The sequence below is a fragment of the Lipotes vexillifer genome, unplaced genomic scaffold (genome assembly GCF_000442215.2).
Source record: "Lipotes vexillifer unplaced genomic scaffold, Lipotes_vexillifer_v1.1 scaffold1106, whole genome shotgun sequence".
NCBI classification, from domain to species: domain Eukaryota; kingdom Metazoa; phylum Chordata; class Mammalia; order Artiodactyla; family Lipotidae; genus Lipotes; species Lipotes vexillifer.
This window is the reverse complement of record NW_006776601.1, coordinates 1916487-1934634: the sequence shown is the minus strand read 5'-3', so window position 1 is coordinate 1934634 and position 18148 is coordinate 1916487. Positions and strand designations below refer to the sequence as shown.

The window sequence follows — 18148 nt, the reverse complement described above, 5'->3', positions numbered from 1 at the left end:
TTCATTTGTATCATTTCTTTCTAGATTCCACATATAAGCGATGTCATACAATGTATCTCTTTCTCTGCCTGACTTAACTTCACTCGGTATGACAATCTCTAGGTCCACCCATGTTGCTGCAAATGGCATTATTTCATTCTTTTTAATGGCTTAGTAATATTCTGCTGTATATATGCACCACATCTTCTTTATCCATTCCTCTGTTGATGGACATTTAGGTTGCTTCTATGTCTTGGCTATTGTAAACAGTGCTACAATGAACACTGGGGTGCATGTATCCTTTTGGACCATGTTTTTCTGCAGATATATGCCCAGGAGTGTAATGTAAATTGGCACAGCCACTATGGAGAACAGTATGGCGGTTCCTTAAAAAAACTAAAAATAGAGCTACCATATACAGTGATCCTGTAATCCTACTCCTGGGTATATCTCTGGAGAAATACCATTACCAAGTTTTATACCTGGAATGCAAGGGCGGTTCTACATATGGAAATCAATCAATGTAATACATCACATTAGCAACATGAAGGACAAAAATCAAATGACCATCTCAACTGATGCAGAAAAAGCATTTAACAAAATTCAACATTCTTTCATGATAAGAATGCTCAACAAACTAGAAATAGAAGAAAACTGCCTCAACATAACAAGTTGTATGTGAAAAGCCCACAGTTAACATCATACTCAATGGCAAAAAACTTAAAGCTTCCCCTCTAAAATCAGGAACAAGGCAAGGATGCCCTCTCTTGCCACTACTATTAAAACAGTATTTGAAACCCTAGCCAGAACATTTACAAAAGAAAAATAATAAAAGACATCCAAATTGGAAAAATAAGTAAAATTATTTCCGTTTACAGATGAGATGATCTTACATGTAGAAAACACTGAAGAATTAAAAGCAAAAAAACCCCACAAAGCCCTGTTAGAAATAAGAAACGATTTCAGCAAAGTTTTAGGATACTAAAACAAAATGAATACAAAAATTGATTGTATTTCTATAAACTAACAATGACCAATCAAAAAAGAAAGCAATCGGGTTTCCCTGGTGGTGCAGTGGTTGAGAGTACGCCTGCTGATGCAGGGGACACGGGTTCGTGCCCGGTCTGGGAAGATCCCACATGCCGTGGAGCGGCTGGGCCCATGAGCCATGGCTGCTGAGCCTGCACGTCTGGAGCCTGTGCTCTGCAACAGGAGAGGCCACAACAGCAAGAGGCCCACGTACCACACACACACACACAAAAGCAATCTCATTTACTATATATAGCACCAAAAAGGACAAAATACTTAGGAAAAAACCTAACCAAGGAGGTAAAAGACTTGTACACTGAGAACTATGAAACACTGCCAAAAGAAATCAAAGATAGAAATAAGTGGAAAGACCTCACGCTCATGGACTGGAAGCCTTAATAACATTAAAATGTCTGTACCACCCAAAAGTCATCTACAGATTCAATCCAATTCCTATCAAAATCCCAATGGCATCTTTTGCAGTAATAGAAAAACAAAATCCTAAAATCCTATACAGAATCTCAAATACCCCAAAGAGCCAAAACAATCTTGAAAACAGGAGGACAAAGTTGGAGGTTTCACACTTCCTGATTTGAAAACAAGCTACAAAGCAACAGGAATCAAGACAGTATGGAACTAGCATAAACACAGATATATAGACTAATGGAACAGAATAGTGAAACTAGAAATAAACCCTTATGTGTATTTTCAACAAGGGTGCCAAGACTACACAATCGGGAAAGGATAATCTCTTAAGCAAATGGTGCTGGGAAAACAGGATATTCACAGGCAAAAAAAAAAAAGAAGAGGGACCCTTACCTTACACCACACACAAAAATTAACTCAAAATGGATCAAAGTCCTAAACAGAAGACCTAAAACCACAAAAATCCTAGAAGAAAATATAGGGGAAAAATATCTGACCTTTGGTGACTAGCTTATTTCGCTTAGCATAATTTTTTGAGGTTCATCCATGTTGTGACAAGTGACAGAATTTCTTTCTTTTGATGACATCAAAAAGCTCAAGTGACTACAGCAAAAAGAGACAAATGGGACTACATCAAACTTTAAAACTTGTGAGTGTTAAAGGAAATTAAAGCATAAGCTAACTTGTATGTGAAATCCTTTTTTTAATTAAAAAAAAGGTCAAACTCACAGAAAAATAGAGTAGAATTATGGTTACAATGGGTTGGGGGTGTGGGTGAAATAGAAAGATGCTGGTTAAAGGGTACATGCCTTCAGTCATTAGATGACATAGTTCTGGGGATCTAATGTACAACATGGTACCTATAGTTAATAGTACTGTATTGTATACTTGAAATTTGCTAAGAGAGTAGATCTCAAGTGTTCTCACCATGCACATACAAAAAAGGTAATTATGTGAAGTGATGAATATGTTAATTACTTCTTAAGGCAATCATTTCACAATTTATACATATAACAGATGATCACATTGAATACTTTAAATATATGCAGTTTTGTCAATTATACTTAATAAAACTGGGGGGAAAAAGAGTTCAACAAAAAAAAACCCCAAAACAGAAAAAATAGCTAAGTAAATCAGTTTAATGTTATATATTTTTTATAAAATAAAGGAATGGAGAACAACATACCATACAAAGACTGATCAAAAGAAAGCTGAAGTAGTTACATTAATTTCAGACAAAGAGGACTACACAGCAAGAATAATTATCAGGGATAAAAAGGGACATTAGACATTACGTAATGAAAAAGGGATCAATTCTCCAAAGACACACAATAATTCTTAAGGTGTATGCACCTAACAACAGAGTCAAAATATGTGAGGCAAAAACTAATGGAATCGGGCTTCCCTGGTGGCACAGTGGTTGAGAGTCCACCTGCCGATGCAGGGGACACGGGTTCATGCCCCGGTCCAGGAGGATCCTGCATGCCGCGGAGCGGCTGGGCCCGTGAGCCATGGCTGCTGGGTCTGTGCGTCCGGAGCCTGTGCTCCGCAAAGGGAGAGGCCACAACAGTGAGAGGCCCACGTACCGCAAGAAAACAAAACAAAAAACAAAAAACTAATGGAATCACAAGGAGGAACAGACAAATCCACTATTATATTTAGAGATTTCAACAACTTTTCATCAGTTATCAGTTATTGATAGATCCAGCAAGCAGAAAATCAATGAAGGACATAGTTGAACTGAACGACACTATTAATCAACTGGATCTAATTAACATATTTACAGAAAATTTTACCCAACAGTTGAATATGTATTCTTCTCAAGCTCATAAAGAACATTAGTCAAGATAGACCTAATTCTGGGCCATAAAACATACCTTAGCAAATTAAAAAGAAGAGACATCATACAAGGTATGCTCTCAGACCACAATGGAATTAAACTAGAAATCAGTAACAGAAAAACAGTCAGAAAAAAAAAAAAAAACAACTTGGAGCATAAACAACATACTTCTAAGTACCAAATGGGTCAAAGAAGTCTCAAGAGAAAATAGAAAATATTTTGAGCTAAATCAATATTTGTGGATGCAATAAAGGCAGTGCTTACAGGGAAATTTATAGCAATGATTGCATATATTAAATAAGAAGAAAATCCAAAAGCAATATCTAAGCTTGCAACTTAGAAAAGTAGAAAAAGAACAAATTAAATCCAAAGTAAGCAGAAGAAAAGAAATATAAATTAGAGATGAAACTGAAAACAGGAAATCAACAGAGAAAAATTAGTAAACTCAAAAGATAGTTCTTTGAAAAGATCAATAAAACTGATAAAATCTAGCCAGGTTAGCTAAGAAGAGAGAAGACATAAATTACTAGTATCAAAAGCAAAAAGATGTCATCATCACAGATCTCATGGACATTAACAGATTAAAGGAATATCACGACAAACTCTGTACTCACAAATTTGATAACGTAGATAAAATGGGCCAATTTCTTGATAAACACAATCTACCAGAACACACACAAGGAGAACTAGATAATCTGAAAAGGTCTGTATCTATTAAACAATCTGACATACAATTAATCACCTTCCAAAATAGAAAGCACCACACCCAGATGAGTTCACTGGTGAATTCTACCAATCACTTAAGGAAGAAATTATGTCAATTCTCTACAGTCTCTTCCAGAAGACAAAAACAAAGGGAATATATCCCAACTCATTCTGTGAGACCAGTATTACCCTAATACCAAAAACAGAAGACATTACAAGAAACAAAAGCTACAGACCAATATCTCACAAGAACATAAATGCAAAAATCATCAACCAAATATTAGCAAACTGATTCCAACAATGTATAAAAAGAAGTATACACCAAGACCAAGTGGGATTTAGTCCAGGTATGATAAGCTGGTTCAACATTTAACATTAATTAATAGAATCCAGTCCATCAACTGGCTAAAGAATAATTATCTGATCATATGTATAGATGTAGAAAATGTATCTGACAAAATTCAACATCTGTCCATGATGAAAAAAAGAAAAAAGAAAAAAACAACTCTTAGCAAACTAGGAATAGAGGGGAACATCCAACTTGATGAAGAACATCTAAAGGGACTTCCCTGGTAGTGCAGTGGTTAAGACTCTGTGCTCCCAATGCAGGGGGCCTGGGTTCAATCCCTGGTCAGGGAACTAGATCCCACATGCATGCCGCAACTAAGAGTTCGCATGCCACAACTAAGGAGCCTGCCTGTCGCAACTAAGACCAGGCACAACCAAATAAATAAATATTTTTTTTAAAAAAAGAACATCTACAAAAAATTCTACAGCTAACTTTAAACTTAATGAGGAGAAACTATGTTTTCCTGCTAAGATCAGGAACAAGCCAAGAAAAACTTGAGATTCTCACCACTCCTATTCAACATTGCAAATGCAATAAGACACCCACCCCCCAAGAAAATAAAGGGTATACAGACTTGGAAAGAGGTAAAACTATCTTTGTTCACAGACGACATGACTGTCCATGTAAAAAATCCCAAGGCATCAAAAACGAAAAACACCCTGGAATTAATAAGGGACTATAGCCAAGATTGCTGGATACAAGATTAAGGTACAAAAGTCAAGTGCTTTTTTATATACCAGCAATGAACAATTTACATTTAAAATTAAAAAACAATACAATTTACATTAGTACACAAAAAAAGAAAAAAAAGGAATATTAGGTACAAAGCAAACAAACTATATAAAAGATTTATATGAGGAAAACTATTAAGCTCTGAGGAAAGAAATCAAGGATCTAAATAAATGGAAACAGGGCTTCCCTGGTGGCGCAGTGGTTGAGAGTCCGCCTGCTGATTCAGGGGACAGGGGTTCGTGCCCCGGTCCGCGAAGATCCCACATGCCGCGGAGCGGCTGGGCCCGTGAGCCATGGCCGCTGAGCCTGCGTGTCCGGAGCCTGTGCTCCGCAACGGGAGAGGCCACAGCAGTGAGAGGCCCACGTACCGCAAAAATAAATAAATAAATAAATAAATGGAAACATATTTCATGTACATGGAGAGGAGGACTGAATAGTCAAGATGTCAGTTCTTCCTAACACGATCTATAGATTTAATGCAATCCCAATCAAATCCCAGCAAATTATTCTGTGGATATGGAACAGTCAACACAATACTGAAGAAGAGTCAAAAGACTGACACTAACTGACTTCAAAACTTATTATAAAGCTAGAGTAAAAATGGATATGATATTAGAGAAAGAACAAACAAACAGATCACTGGAACAGAACAGAGAGCACAGAAATAGCCACAGATATAATTAACTGAACTTTGATCAAGGAACAAAGGCATTTCGAAGGAGAAAGCATAGTCTTTTTCAACAAATAGTGCTGTAACAAATGAACAGCAAAGAAATGAATCTCGACACCGATCTTACATCTTTCACAAAAATTAACTCAAAATGGATCACATACCTAAATGTAAAAGGCAAAACTATAAAACACTACAAGATAATATGGGAGAAAATTAAGGTGTCCTTGCATTTGGCAGTGACTTTTTAGATGCAACTCCAAAAGCACAATCCATGAAAGAAAAAAGTTGTAAATTGGACTTTTCACTAAAATTAAAAATTTCTGGTCTAAGACACTAATGAAAAGACAAGTCACAGACTGGGAGAAAAGCACTGTAAAACACTTATCTGATAAAGAATTGTTAACTAAAATATACAAAGAACCCTTAAAACTCAATAGAAGAAAACACTCAACCATTAGTAATGGGCAAAAGACTTGAAAAGACATCTCACCAAAGAAGATATACAGATGGCATATGGGCATATGAAAAGATGCTCAACATCGTATTTCATCGGGAACTGCAAATTTAAACAACAGTGAGATACTACTGCACTCCTATTAGAATGGCTAAAACCCAAAACACTGATAACACCAAAGGCTGGTAAGGATGCAGAGCAACAGGAACTCTCATCAATGCTGGTGGGAATACAAAATTATTCTGCACAGTCACTTTGGAAGATAATCGGGCAGTTTCTTGAAAAACTGAACCATACTCTTACCATACAATCTAGCAACGGTGCTACTTGGTATTTACCCAAATGACCTGAAAACTTATATCCACACAAAAACCTGCACATGAATGTTTACGGCAACTTTATTCATAATTGCCAAAACCTGGAAGCAACCAAGATGTCCTTCAATAAGTAAATTAAAAAAACCAAAATGTAGTATATGCATATAATTGTATTTTTTCAGAGAGAAAAAGAAATGAGCTATCAAGCCAAGAAAAGCTATGCAGGCACATTAAATGCATACTGCTAAGTGAAAAAAGTCAATCTGAAAAGGCTATGTATGTACTGTTTGATTCCAAGTATATGACATTCTAGAAGAGGCAAAACTACAGAAACAGTTTTTAAAAAAATCAATGGCTGTCAGGGTTGAGGTGAGGAAGGGAGGGATGAATAGGTGGAGCTCAGGAAATTTTTAGGGCAGTGAAACTATTCTGCATGACACTGTAATGACGGAAACATGTCATTATACATTTGCCAAAGTCCACAGACTATACAACACAAATACTGAACCATAATGCAAACTATGGACTTTAATTACTACTAATACATCAATATTGCTACGACTGTAACAAATCTACATTAATGCAAAAGGTTGAAAACGGGGGAACTGAGAAGAGTGTATACAGGAACACTGTACTTTCCATTCATTTTTCTGTAAAACTAAAACTGCTCAAAAAATAGTTATCTGTTAAAAAGAGAAAATTTCAAGTTAAAAAAAATTCTAGTGGGTAAAGAAATTCAACAGACAGGGACTTCCCTGGTGTCACAATGGTTAAGAATCTGCCTGCCAATGCAGGGGACACAGGTTCGAGCCCTGGTCCGGGAAGATCTCACATGCCAGGAAGCAACTAAGCCCGTGCACCACAACTACTGAGCCTGCTCTCTAGAGCCCAAGAGCCACAACTACTGAAGCCCGCGCACCTAGAGCCCGTGCTCCGTAACATGAGAAGCCACCACAATGAGAAGCCCACGCACCGCAATGAAGAGTAGCCCCCGATCGCCGCAACTAGAGAAAGCCCACACGTACCAACGAATACCCAACGCAGCCAAAAATAATAATTCGTTAATTAATTTTTTAAAAAAGAAATTCAACAGACATTTCTCCAAAGAACACATACTAATGGCCAATAAAAGAAAAGATGAAGAGATGCCCAACCTCATTAGCCACCAGGAAATTCAAATCAAGACAAGATGTATCAGTTTACTCTAAGACAGATATCATCAAAAACCAGATAATAACAAGTATTGGCAATGATGTGGAGAAACTGCAATGTTTATCCAGTGCTTGTGGATTGCAGTATAGTACAGTGGCTTTGGAAAACAAGTTCGCACCTCCTCATAATGTTAAGCACAGAGTCACCATATGACCCACCATACTTCCAAGTATATACCCAAGAGAACTGTTAAAAAAAAAAAAGTCCCCACAAAAACTTGTATGCAAATGTTCAGAGGAGCATCATTCATTATAGCCAAAAAATGAAGACAACTCAGATGTTCATCAACTGAGATAAACAAAATGCAGCATATCCATAAAATGGAATATTATTCATCCACAAAAAGTACTTAAGTACTGAGACAGTACAATGTGGGTGAACCTTGAATACATTATTCCAAGTGAAAGAAGACAGAAACAAAAAGGTCATATATTATGATTCCACTTATATGAAATGTCCAGAATGGGCAAATCCATAGAGATAGAAAGTAGATTAGTGATTGCCAGGGCGTAGGGGAAGAGGAGGATGGGGAGGGACTATTAATAAGAATTGAATAGGGAACTATTAAAAGAGTTCCTTCTTGAGGTGATGAAAATATTCTAGAATTAGTAGTGACAGTTGCACAACTCTGTGACTATATTGAAACCAATGTATATTCTTTAAAAGGGTGAAGGAGTGTTTACTTTAAAAGGGTGAAATTTATGGTACAGGAATTATATCTCAACAAAACTGTTAATAAAAAAAGAACCAAGCAGCTGCCCATCCACAAAAATTGCAAACCCTTCAGTGAAACTAGTCAAAAGAGCAGATCTAACTCCAGATGCTAAACACTTCTTTGGAACTTACCACAGAAATATAGGAATTTGAAAAGGTATAAACACTAAAGAATAATAAAATTAAAAGAAAAAAAGTGAGAAAACTCAGAAGTGTACTATGCCTCATATTTAAGTTTTTTCTTCTTTTTACCTTTTGACCCCCTTCACCTATTTCTCCCACCTCCTGCCTCTGGCAACCACCAATCTGTTCTCTGTATCTACAAGCTTGTTTTTTGTTGTTGCTGCTGTTCATTTTTTAAGATTTCATACATAAGAGAGAGCATATGGCATTTGTGTTTTTCTGTCTGACTTATTTCACTTAGCATAATGCCCTCAAGGTCTATCCATGCTGTCACAATGTCAAGATTTCCTTCTCTTTACGGCTGAATAATGTTCCATCATACACACAACACACACACACACACACACACACCACAATTTCTTTATCCATTCATCCACTGATGGACACTTAGGTTGTTTCCATATCCTGACTATTGTAAATAATGCTGCAATGAACATGGGGTACATATATCTTTTCAAGTTAGTATTTTCGTTTTCTTCAGATAAATACCCAAAAGTAGAATTGCTGGATCCTATGGTAGTTCTATTTTTAATATTTTGAGGAACCTCCATACTGTTTTCCATAGTGCCTGTACCAATCTACATTCCCACAAACAGCACACAAATGTTCCCTTTCTCTGCATCCTTGCCAACACTTGTTATTTCTTGTCTTTTTCATAATAGCCATTCTAACAGGTGTGAGGTGATATCTCATTGCGGTTTTGACTTGCCTTTCCCTGATGATTAGTGATGTTGAGCATCTTTTCATGTACTTGTCGGCCATCTGTATGTCCTCTTCAGAAAAATGTCTTTTCAGGTCCTGTGCCCATTTTTAAATTGGATTGTTGGGGCTTTTTTTATATTAGCCTGTTATCAGACATATGATTTGTGAATATTTTATCCCATTCAGTGGGCTGCCTTTTCATTTTGTTGATGGTTTCCTTTGCTGTGCAGAAGCTTTTTAGTTTGATGTAGTCCCACTTGTTTATTTTTGCTTTTGTTGCCTCTGGTTTTGGTGTCAGATCCAAAAAATCATCACCAAGACCTACAACAAGGAGTTTACCATTTCTCTTTTCTTCTAGTTTTATGGTTTCAGGTCTTACATTCAGGTCTTTAATCCATTTTGAGTTAAATTTTGTGTATGGTATAAGACAGTTGTCAAGTTTCATTCTTTTGCATGTGGCTCTTCAGTTTTACCAACACCATTTATTGAAAAGGCTGTCCTTTCCCCACTGTATATTCTTGTCTCCTTCACTGTAAATTAATTGACCATGTGTGGGTTTATTCCTGGATTCTCTATTCTGTCCCACTGATCTATGTGTCTGGTTTTATGCTAATACTATATTGCTTTAATTGCTGTGGCTGTGTAATATAGTTTGAAATCATGAAGCATTATATCTCCAGCTTTGATCTTCTTTCTCAAGAATGCTTTGACTATTTGAGGTTTTTGTGGTTCTATACAAATTTTAGGATTATTTGTTCTATTTCTTTGAAAAATGGCATTGGAATTTTGATAGGGATTGCAGTGAATCCGTAGATTGTTTTGGGTAGTATGGACATTTTAACAATATTGATTCAATCCACGAGCACATAATATCTTTCCATTTATTTGTGTCTTCAACAATTTTTCATTAATGTCTTAGAGTTTTCAATATACAGGTCTTTCATTTCCTTGGTCAAATATATTCCTAGGTATTTTATTCTTTTCAGTGCAACTGTTAATGAGATTGTTTTCTTTAGTTCTCTTTCTGATAGTTTGTTATTAGTATACAGAAATGCAAGAGATTTGTGTGCACTGATCTGTATCCTGCAACTTTACTGAATTGGTTTATTCTAACAGTTTTTTTTTAAATTGGAGTCTTTAGGATTTTCCATATGTAATATTATGTCATCTGCAAACAGTGATAGTTTTATTTCTTCCTTTCCAATTTGGATACCTTTTACTTCTTTTTCTTGCGTAATTGCTCTGGCCACCTTTCTATTAAGTTTTATTTCTCTTTCTCTCAAGCTATTCAAGCCACTGAAAGGCAGAAAGAAGACATTCAGGACCACAATATCATGCCTCCATTTTTTCTCTCTGGAATAATGGAGGCAATAAAACGATATATAATTTTAAAGCAAAATCAATAGAATCCTTACCAATAAACCTTTGTACAGTCTCTGAAAATTCAATTTGAAAAAATATTTTACCAGTCATCCTACATAGGCACTTGGGAAAGTAGCATAAAATAGTCTATATCCTTAGGAAGTTTGGTATGTCAACTATGAAAATGTGCCTCTCAGATATCCCACTGCAGGAAACATTATTGACCAATGGTCCCAGCTGCTGAGCTCTCAAAGCTACTCTCTTGTTTGGGGCCAAGCCAAGCTTCTCATGAGCTGTTCCCTGCCAATGACTCAGCATGGCAGACATATTTAATGAAGCTCTTTTCCCAGGAGACACTGGACTCCTCTGATGGTTCAACCTTGCACTGAAAAAAATCCAAAGTAAATAGCAGTTTGTAGTAATTCAGAAGCCTAAAATTAAAACCAATAGAACTTAATTGTAAGGAGTTTTAAAATTCAGTAAATGTTCTCATAATACATTGTTTCATTTGATTCACACAATGTTGGAGTAAAAAGGGAGCACAATACTTATTGAGTTCTTTTTTTTTTTCTTTTTTTTTGCGGTACGCGGGCCTGTCACTGTTGTGGCCTCTCCCGTTGTGAAGCACAGGCTCCAGACGTGCAGGCTCAGCGGCCATGGCTCACGGGCCCAGCCGCTCCATGGCATGTGGGATCTTCCCAGACCAGGGCACGAACCTGTGTCCCCTGCATCGGCAGGCGGACTCTCAACCACGGCACCACCAGGGAAGCCCCTTATTGAGTTCTTTTATGCACCAAACACTGGACTGGGGCATTGCTGTAGTAACAGCATTCCCATTATACACATGATGAAATTGAAGCTCATAAAAGTTAATGGATATACTTAAGCTTACAAAACTAATAGTGGACCAAGGTCTTATTTCTCCTTTGTTGTCTCCAGAATATCATACAGAAAATAATCATATCCCTAAGGACTGAGCCCAGACATTCTCTCTCCTCACTCTCCAAAATGGTATATATTAAAGTAGGGCTCAAATTCTCTATTCACAACAGAACAACAGTGACACTTCACTTCACCCCCACACCCTAACTACAGAACAAATGAAACTAAGCAGGACACCTGAAACCTATGACTTAGTTCAAAGGAGAACTGAAATTAATAGTTAATGAAGCTAAGATTACTAATTAATTAAAATGTAGCTTACTGATTTTCAAATTGGAAAAGCCAACCCCAACAACCATCTGTAGCCTTTGGGATTGATTAATCTTCTCCCTGCTCTAATATCAAAGGTCTCCTACATTAGGTACCTAGCTGGACTCTACCCCTAACACCACAATAGCATTTTCTATCACAAGCACTTTCAAACTGGCCAATTGAAGTTGCTTAATTTTAGTTATTTGCCACAGTATGATGGGTCCAGAAGGAAAAAAGTATTCAAATTGTAAGTAAAACACTACTGAAATGAAACTTGTTACACCAGAAATTCTTTAAAAAAACAAAAGGTTCAGTATCTTAGATATAGTTTTCATGACTACAGTGCAGGGATAATTACCCTTGTTTTCTTTCTATCTCTGACCATTCTTTCTCTTCTTGTTTTTTCACAACAAACTGCCTCTCACTGACACCAGCAGGTTAAGCATGTTGGTTTATGTAATTGTGCAAGAAGATCCTATTCCACCTTTTCCTGAAAATACGTAATTATTTAATGCAAAATACATGATTATTTAATCCTAGGTAGCAGCTACGTAAAAATTACAAATGTGAAACTACAGAATTTTAAGTTGTCAGAAAAATGCCTATTTTATGATAATCAAGAGAAATGAATTGGTCAATACACCAAATTTTATAGTTTTGGAAACAGCTAACATTTAGCAAGGAGAACAAAGAATACTTAAGTTTCACAAAGAAAAGGTGATACACTGGAAAGAACTGAGCCTGGTGTCACACAACCTGTCACGTTATAGCATTTAGCAGAAAAAAATAAAAAGGAAAACAAAATTATATAATAGCAACAAAAGCAATAAAATACTTAGGAATAAGCTTAATAAGAAATGTCAAAGCCTATATAAGTAAAACTCTTAAAAGATACAAAAGTAAACTTGAACAAATGGAAAGGCATCTCTTATTCCTGGATAAGGTAATTCAGCATCATGGACAGGTGATTTAACTCCCTAAGTTAGTTTATAAAGTTGATGAAATCCAATTAAAAATATCAACAAGCTTTTTCATGGAGTTAGTCAAACTGATAGCAAAGTTCATCGGGAAAAATAAACATCCAAAAATAGCTAGAAAAACATGAAAAAGAAAAGCTACATGGGTGGATTAGCCCTACCAGACACTGAAATATACTATAGCGCTCTATAATTAAAACAATGTGGTACTGACTTAGATATATGCAAATGACCTAGTAGAACAGAACGGAAAGTCCAGAAGTAGACCAAATTACATGTGGAAATTCAGCATATAATAACAATAGCATCTCAAATCACTGGAACAAACACAGACTTTTTAATAAATGAGACAAATGATCAATGATTTAGAAAGGATAAAATTAGATTGATAACTCATACCATACATAGGAATAAACTCCACACACAGGAACAAACTTCAAATGGATCAGGGATCTAACTGTAAAAAGTAAAAACTTACAACTCCTAGAAAATATGGATGAATTTCTCTTTAACCTGAGGAAAAGGCTTTCTATAAGACTTTATAAGGAAGAGGCTTTCTAATGACAACTAAAATCCAGATATGATAAAAGTGGACATTAAACACATGAAAGGATGTTGAACTACATTAATAAGATTGTAAATTAAAACTACAATGAGATACCATTTCTCACCTATCAGATTGGCAAAAGCTGAAAAAGTAAATCAATGCATGTTGTCAAACCTTGTGGGTAAATAGGCATTCATATATTACTAGAGAGAATGCAAATCTGTATGAGCTCTTATGCAGGGGAATTTAGCAATATCATACAAAACTACATATATGTTTATGTTTTCATTCAGCAGCCCTAGTTCTCTTAATTTATTGTGAAGATACACATCTAATAATAAATACCTATGCAGAAAGCTTTTCATAACAGCTCCCTTGGAGATTACAAAATATTGAAAAGTAATTCAATATCCATATACAGAAGAATGGTTAGAATCAACTCTGCAATACTATGAAGCTCTAAAAAGGATGAGAAGAATCTCTGAACTGATATGACTTTCAGGAACTACAGTTAACAGAAAAGGAAAGTACAAAAGAGTATCTCTAATACTACACTTTGTGTAAGAAAGAAACAAAGAGAACTACAGTCACCCTCTGCATTCATGGATTCCGCAACCAGGGATTCAGCTAAGCTGGGATCAAAAATATTCAGGGGGGCAAAGCTCTGGAAAGTTCCAAAAATCAAAACTTCAATTTGCCACATCAGCATCTATTTACATAGTATTTAAATTGTATTTACAACTATTCACATAGCATCAACAAGGTATTATAAGTAATCTAGAGATGGTTTAAAGTATATGGGAGGATGAGCTTAGGTTATATGGAAATACCACACCATTTTATATACGGGACTAGAGCATCTGCAGATTTTGGTATCCACTGGGTGTCCTGGAACCAGTCCACTGTGGATACCAAGGGATGATTGTACACTTACTGCTCATTTGTGCAAAAGAAACCCAGAAAAAATAAATCAGAACATAATGAAATTGGCTATCTAGAGGAAGTGAGTGGAAACAAGACAGAGGGAATGACTTTTGTGTATCTCTGACTTTTAGAACCACATTAGTGTTTCACAGACTGAAAATATAAATTTTTTTAAAAAAGTCAGAAAGAATGGGGATAAAGTTCTACAAAGGGATACATACAAAAACAGATGAACCAAACTGTATTTCAGTTGAATAACTTAACTATGATAAAGGGAAAAATTAAAATTTTTTTAAAAAGCAAGAAAAAGAAGAACTAACTGAAGTATCTTCTGAACAGAATATACTGGTTTGATACAGCAATGATAAAATATAATAAAGCACTCTGGAGTCAGACTGCTTGGATTCAAATACCCGCCCATCTATCCACTTGCTAACTATATGACCCTGGACAAGTTAATTTATAATCTCTTTGTGTGTAGGTTTCCTTATCTGAATAATAACAGTACCAATATTACAGGACTAACGGTAAAGCTCCTATAAAACGACTCATGTAAAAGCCTTAGATCACGTGGCATATTTTAAGGATTTGATAAGTATCTGCTATCAGCAACTATTAATTCAAAAACACATTAAGTGTGTGGATATCCTGGAGACACACATAATAAAAATGGAGTCCTTGTCATGAAAAAATTTGGAATTTCTTAGTTTATGAACAATAAGTGTTCAAGGAAGCTAGACTAGCAAGATCCATAGGGCTGGCTGGAATCATCTGGGAAATTTCATAAAGGAAGAAACTGACATGGATCTTTATATATGCACAGGGTTTAGACAGCAGGAGAATGCAAGTGACAGAAGGGAAACTGAACAAAAGCAGAGAGGCCATAAAAACCAATATATCTCAAAGATAGTGATATATAAGGTTTGTAAAAGCTGACTATCTGGAGATAAGGCAGGACTATAGAAGCTCCCGAATGTACAATTAAAACTGGGCAGGCTTTATTTTCTAGGCTATGAGGAACCCATAGAAGATTCGTGTGTAGGAGAAACAACATGACCAAACTGAATTGTGGGATTATTCTAATGTCGGTATACAGAAAGATTGAAGTGAGAAGATCAGAGGCAAGAGTCTTACTAGTCGTTAAGCCAAATAATGACAAAGGTCTGGCTAGAATAGCAGTGATGAGAAAAGGAAAGAAGGTATAGCTCAACAAGGCAGTGGCGGGGCGGGGGGGGGGGGGGGGGGGGGGATCGGGGGTGGGGGGTGGGGGGGAATCAACCAAACTTGGTAATCACTGGATATGAGGTATGAGAGAAGGAAAGAGCCGCAAGGAATGGGAACCAATAGAGAGGATTTCCTTTAAGATTGAAAGTTTAAGTCAGAGTTAGATAAGAAACCTTGCCAATATGAAATAACAGTACCTTCAGATATCAAGATCCAGTGGGCACTGGGCAACATGGTACTAGTGCTTGGGAGAGAGAACTGAAGACAAAAGCTTTAGAATTTTTTCTTTTAATCTCTTTAGAAAGTTCAGGACATTCTGGAGCATACAGACACTAGGCTGTGTGCTATTTCAGAGCAGTGATCACCTCTTATTTTTTTTTAATACCTCAATGTTTAGCACAGTTCCTAGTACACAGGAGACTCTCAGTAAAATGTTGCAGAGGTGGGAAGAGTAGGGAAGGGAACAGAGTTGCATGGCTTGTTAATGGCAGAGCCTCGATTAGAGCGCAGGTCTCACTGATTCTCCACTATACCATAACGTACAGATGACTCTGACCATCTATGTACAGGATACCCTAAAGAGACGGTGTAAGAAATAAACATAAGCTGAACTGTGGGGAGTACTGCTTTCTAGGGGCAGATGAAAGGGAGACATAAGAAGATAGCAAAGAAAGGTCAGTTATGGGGGAAAGAAATGATAGTGTTATATCACAGACTCAAAGGAAATTTTTCAAGAGAGGAAGCATAGTCAACTGTATCAAATGATCATATGCTACAGGTAATGTTTCTCTGGTCTCCCACACCAGTGACAACCAAGGCAGAGAAAGGTCACATTTTAAAATAGAAATTAAGAAATTATAATCTACATTTCACAGCATTTTAAATACATATGTCACTCACAGCAGTTCAAAAAAAATACTGCAATCTTCAGTAAATTTTATCTCTACATAATACACAATGCGAAATAAAGTCACTACAGTAGTTGAGCTGAATAAAAATTTGTTCAATAAATGAAATTTAAAGCAAAGAGAAACAATTGAAAAAATAATTATTTACATGTATTGACAGCAACAAAATACATGAAATACTGAAGGTCTTACCTTAAATCTCTTGTCCTGTAATACTTTCTTGATGGCAACCAGCTCTCCTGAATCACAAAGTTTGGCTTGATATACCACACCAAATGACCCATTCCCAATCACTTTAGTATCTGTATAGCTGACTTCTTGTGGCCTGTCTGGACCCTGCCCAGGAGTTGCCACCACTGTGGTCACCTTGCTGCCATCCTTGTCTCCTAAAAGAAATAAGGGATAGATAAATGAGAACTGTAAAGAATTCAACGGAGAAAATTGCCAAAGTATACCAAGTAAACTATATTCTTTACTACAAATTATTTTTAAATGCTCATCTTAGTTTATCACATAGTATTACTTCAACTATTTGTTTCAATTATAAGTAATTATTTTAACCACCATTTATTCAGTCATTCCACAGACCAGACACCATGCTTAGTTTATATATATGACTTCATTTAATGAAAACAACCCCATGAAGTAGACAGAACTGTTCCTATATTAAACATAATGAGAAGAATGTTACATTTGTTCAGTCAAAAGGCGAATGATGGACCCACCAAAGAATCCTTATCTGTCCAACTCTAAAGCCCCTAATTCTTTCCTCAGGGCTTTATTTTACTTGAAAATAAGATAAGTGCAATTGAAAAAGTCTAAATATGCTGACTCTATTCAGACCACTCTCCCTTTAGGAAGGTAAGGCTTTGAGTTTTTGCTTCTCCATGTCTTATTTCTTCTTCAGAAAATAATGATGCCTTTCCAAGAAAGGTCTGATGGGTAAAAGAAATAGGGGAATATTACATTTGGGGGTAAGAGATGCAAAACTTAAAAGAAAAATCAAACCCATTCTGAAATGAGCCTCATTCATAACTAGCTTTCCAGCTCTGGGGTCTCTGCCCACTCATGACCATCTCCTTACCTCTTCTGCCTTCCCTCCTCACCAGTAACAATCCACAGACTCTTCAATTCAAGCTCAAGAGCCACCTCCTTCTTGACTAAGCACAGTTCATATATCGGAATTCTTAAACTATTCTAAACCATTCTATACTACCTAGCACTTAATTTTAAGAAGCTTTAAATTGTTCTTTTAGTGATTTCAGAATACACAAAGATTCTAGGGACTACAATCTTTGTGAAGCAGCAATTATGACTTCGTGCTTCTTCTCTCTTTCCTGACAGATCTAAAACTAATTCTCAGTACAATGTAAGTCCTTAGGCTCACTGACTAAACTTCACTTCTTTTTCTTCTCTCTCTTACTCTTCCATTATAGCAATTTTATTTTTAAGATGCTCACTGAATTCATACTAACCTCACAGAAGAAAAATAATGTAATATTTAACCCTAGATACCAAATCAAACAAGAACAACAACAAAAACCTCTCTGCTCACTATCTTAGTAAAAATTAAAAGGTTTACTCTGTTCTCTTTTGAGCAGTTAGAGAAACTGCTGAGAACTCTTACAGACTATACTCTCCCACTAGTAGGAAATCCTGGGTATACAAGGAACAATGGCTCTTTGTGCCTAAGCATC

The 18148-nt window shown here is 36.3% G+C and overlaps 1 protein-coding gene across 5 annotated transcripts in view; it reads right to left on the bottom strand.

Moving 5' to 3' along the window:
- Positions 1-18148, bottom strand: part of GSK3B (glycogen synthase kinase 3 beta) — a 196560-nt gene that overhangs the window by 109786 nt on the left and 68626 nt on the right. For all 5 annotated transcript variants that reach the window (XM_007450517.1, XM_007450516.1, XM_007450519.1 and 2 more), the window contains exon 2: positions 16644-16837. In XM_007450517.1, the coding sequence (XP_007450579.1) occupies positions 16644-16837 (194 nt within the window). The remainder of the gene's footprint in view (positions 1-16643; positions 16838-18148) is intronic.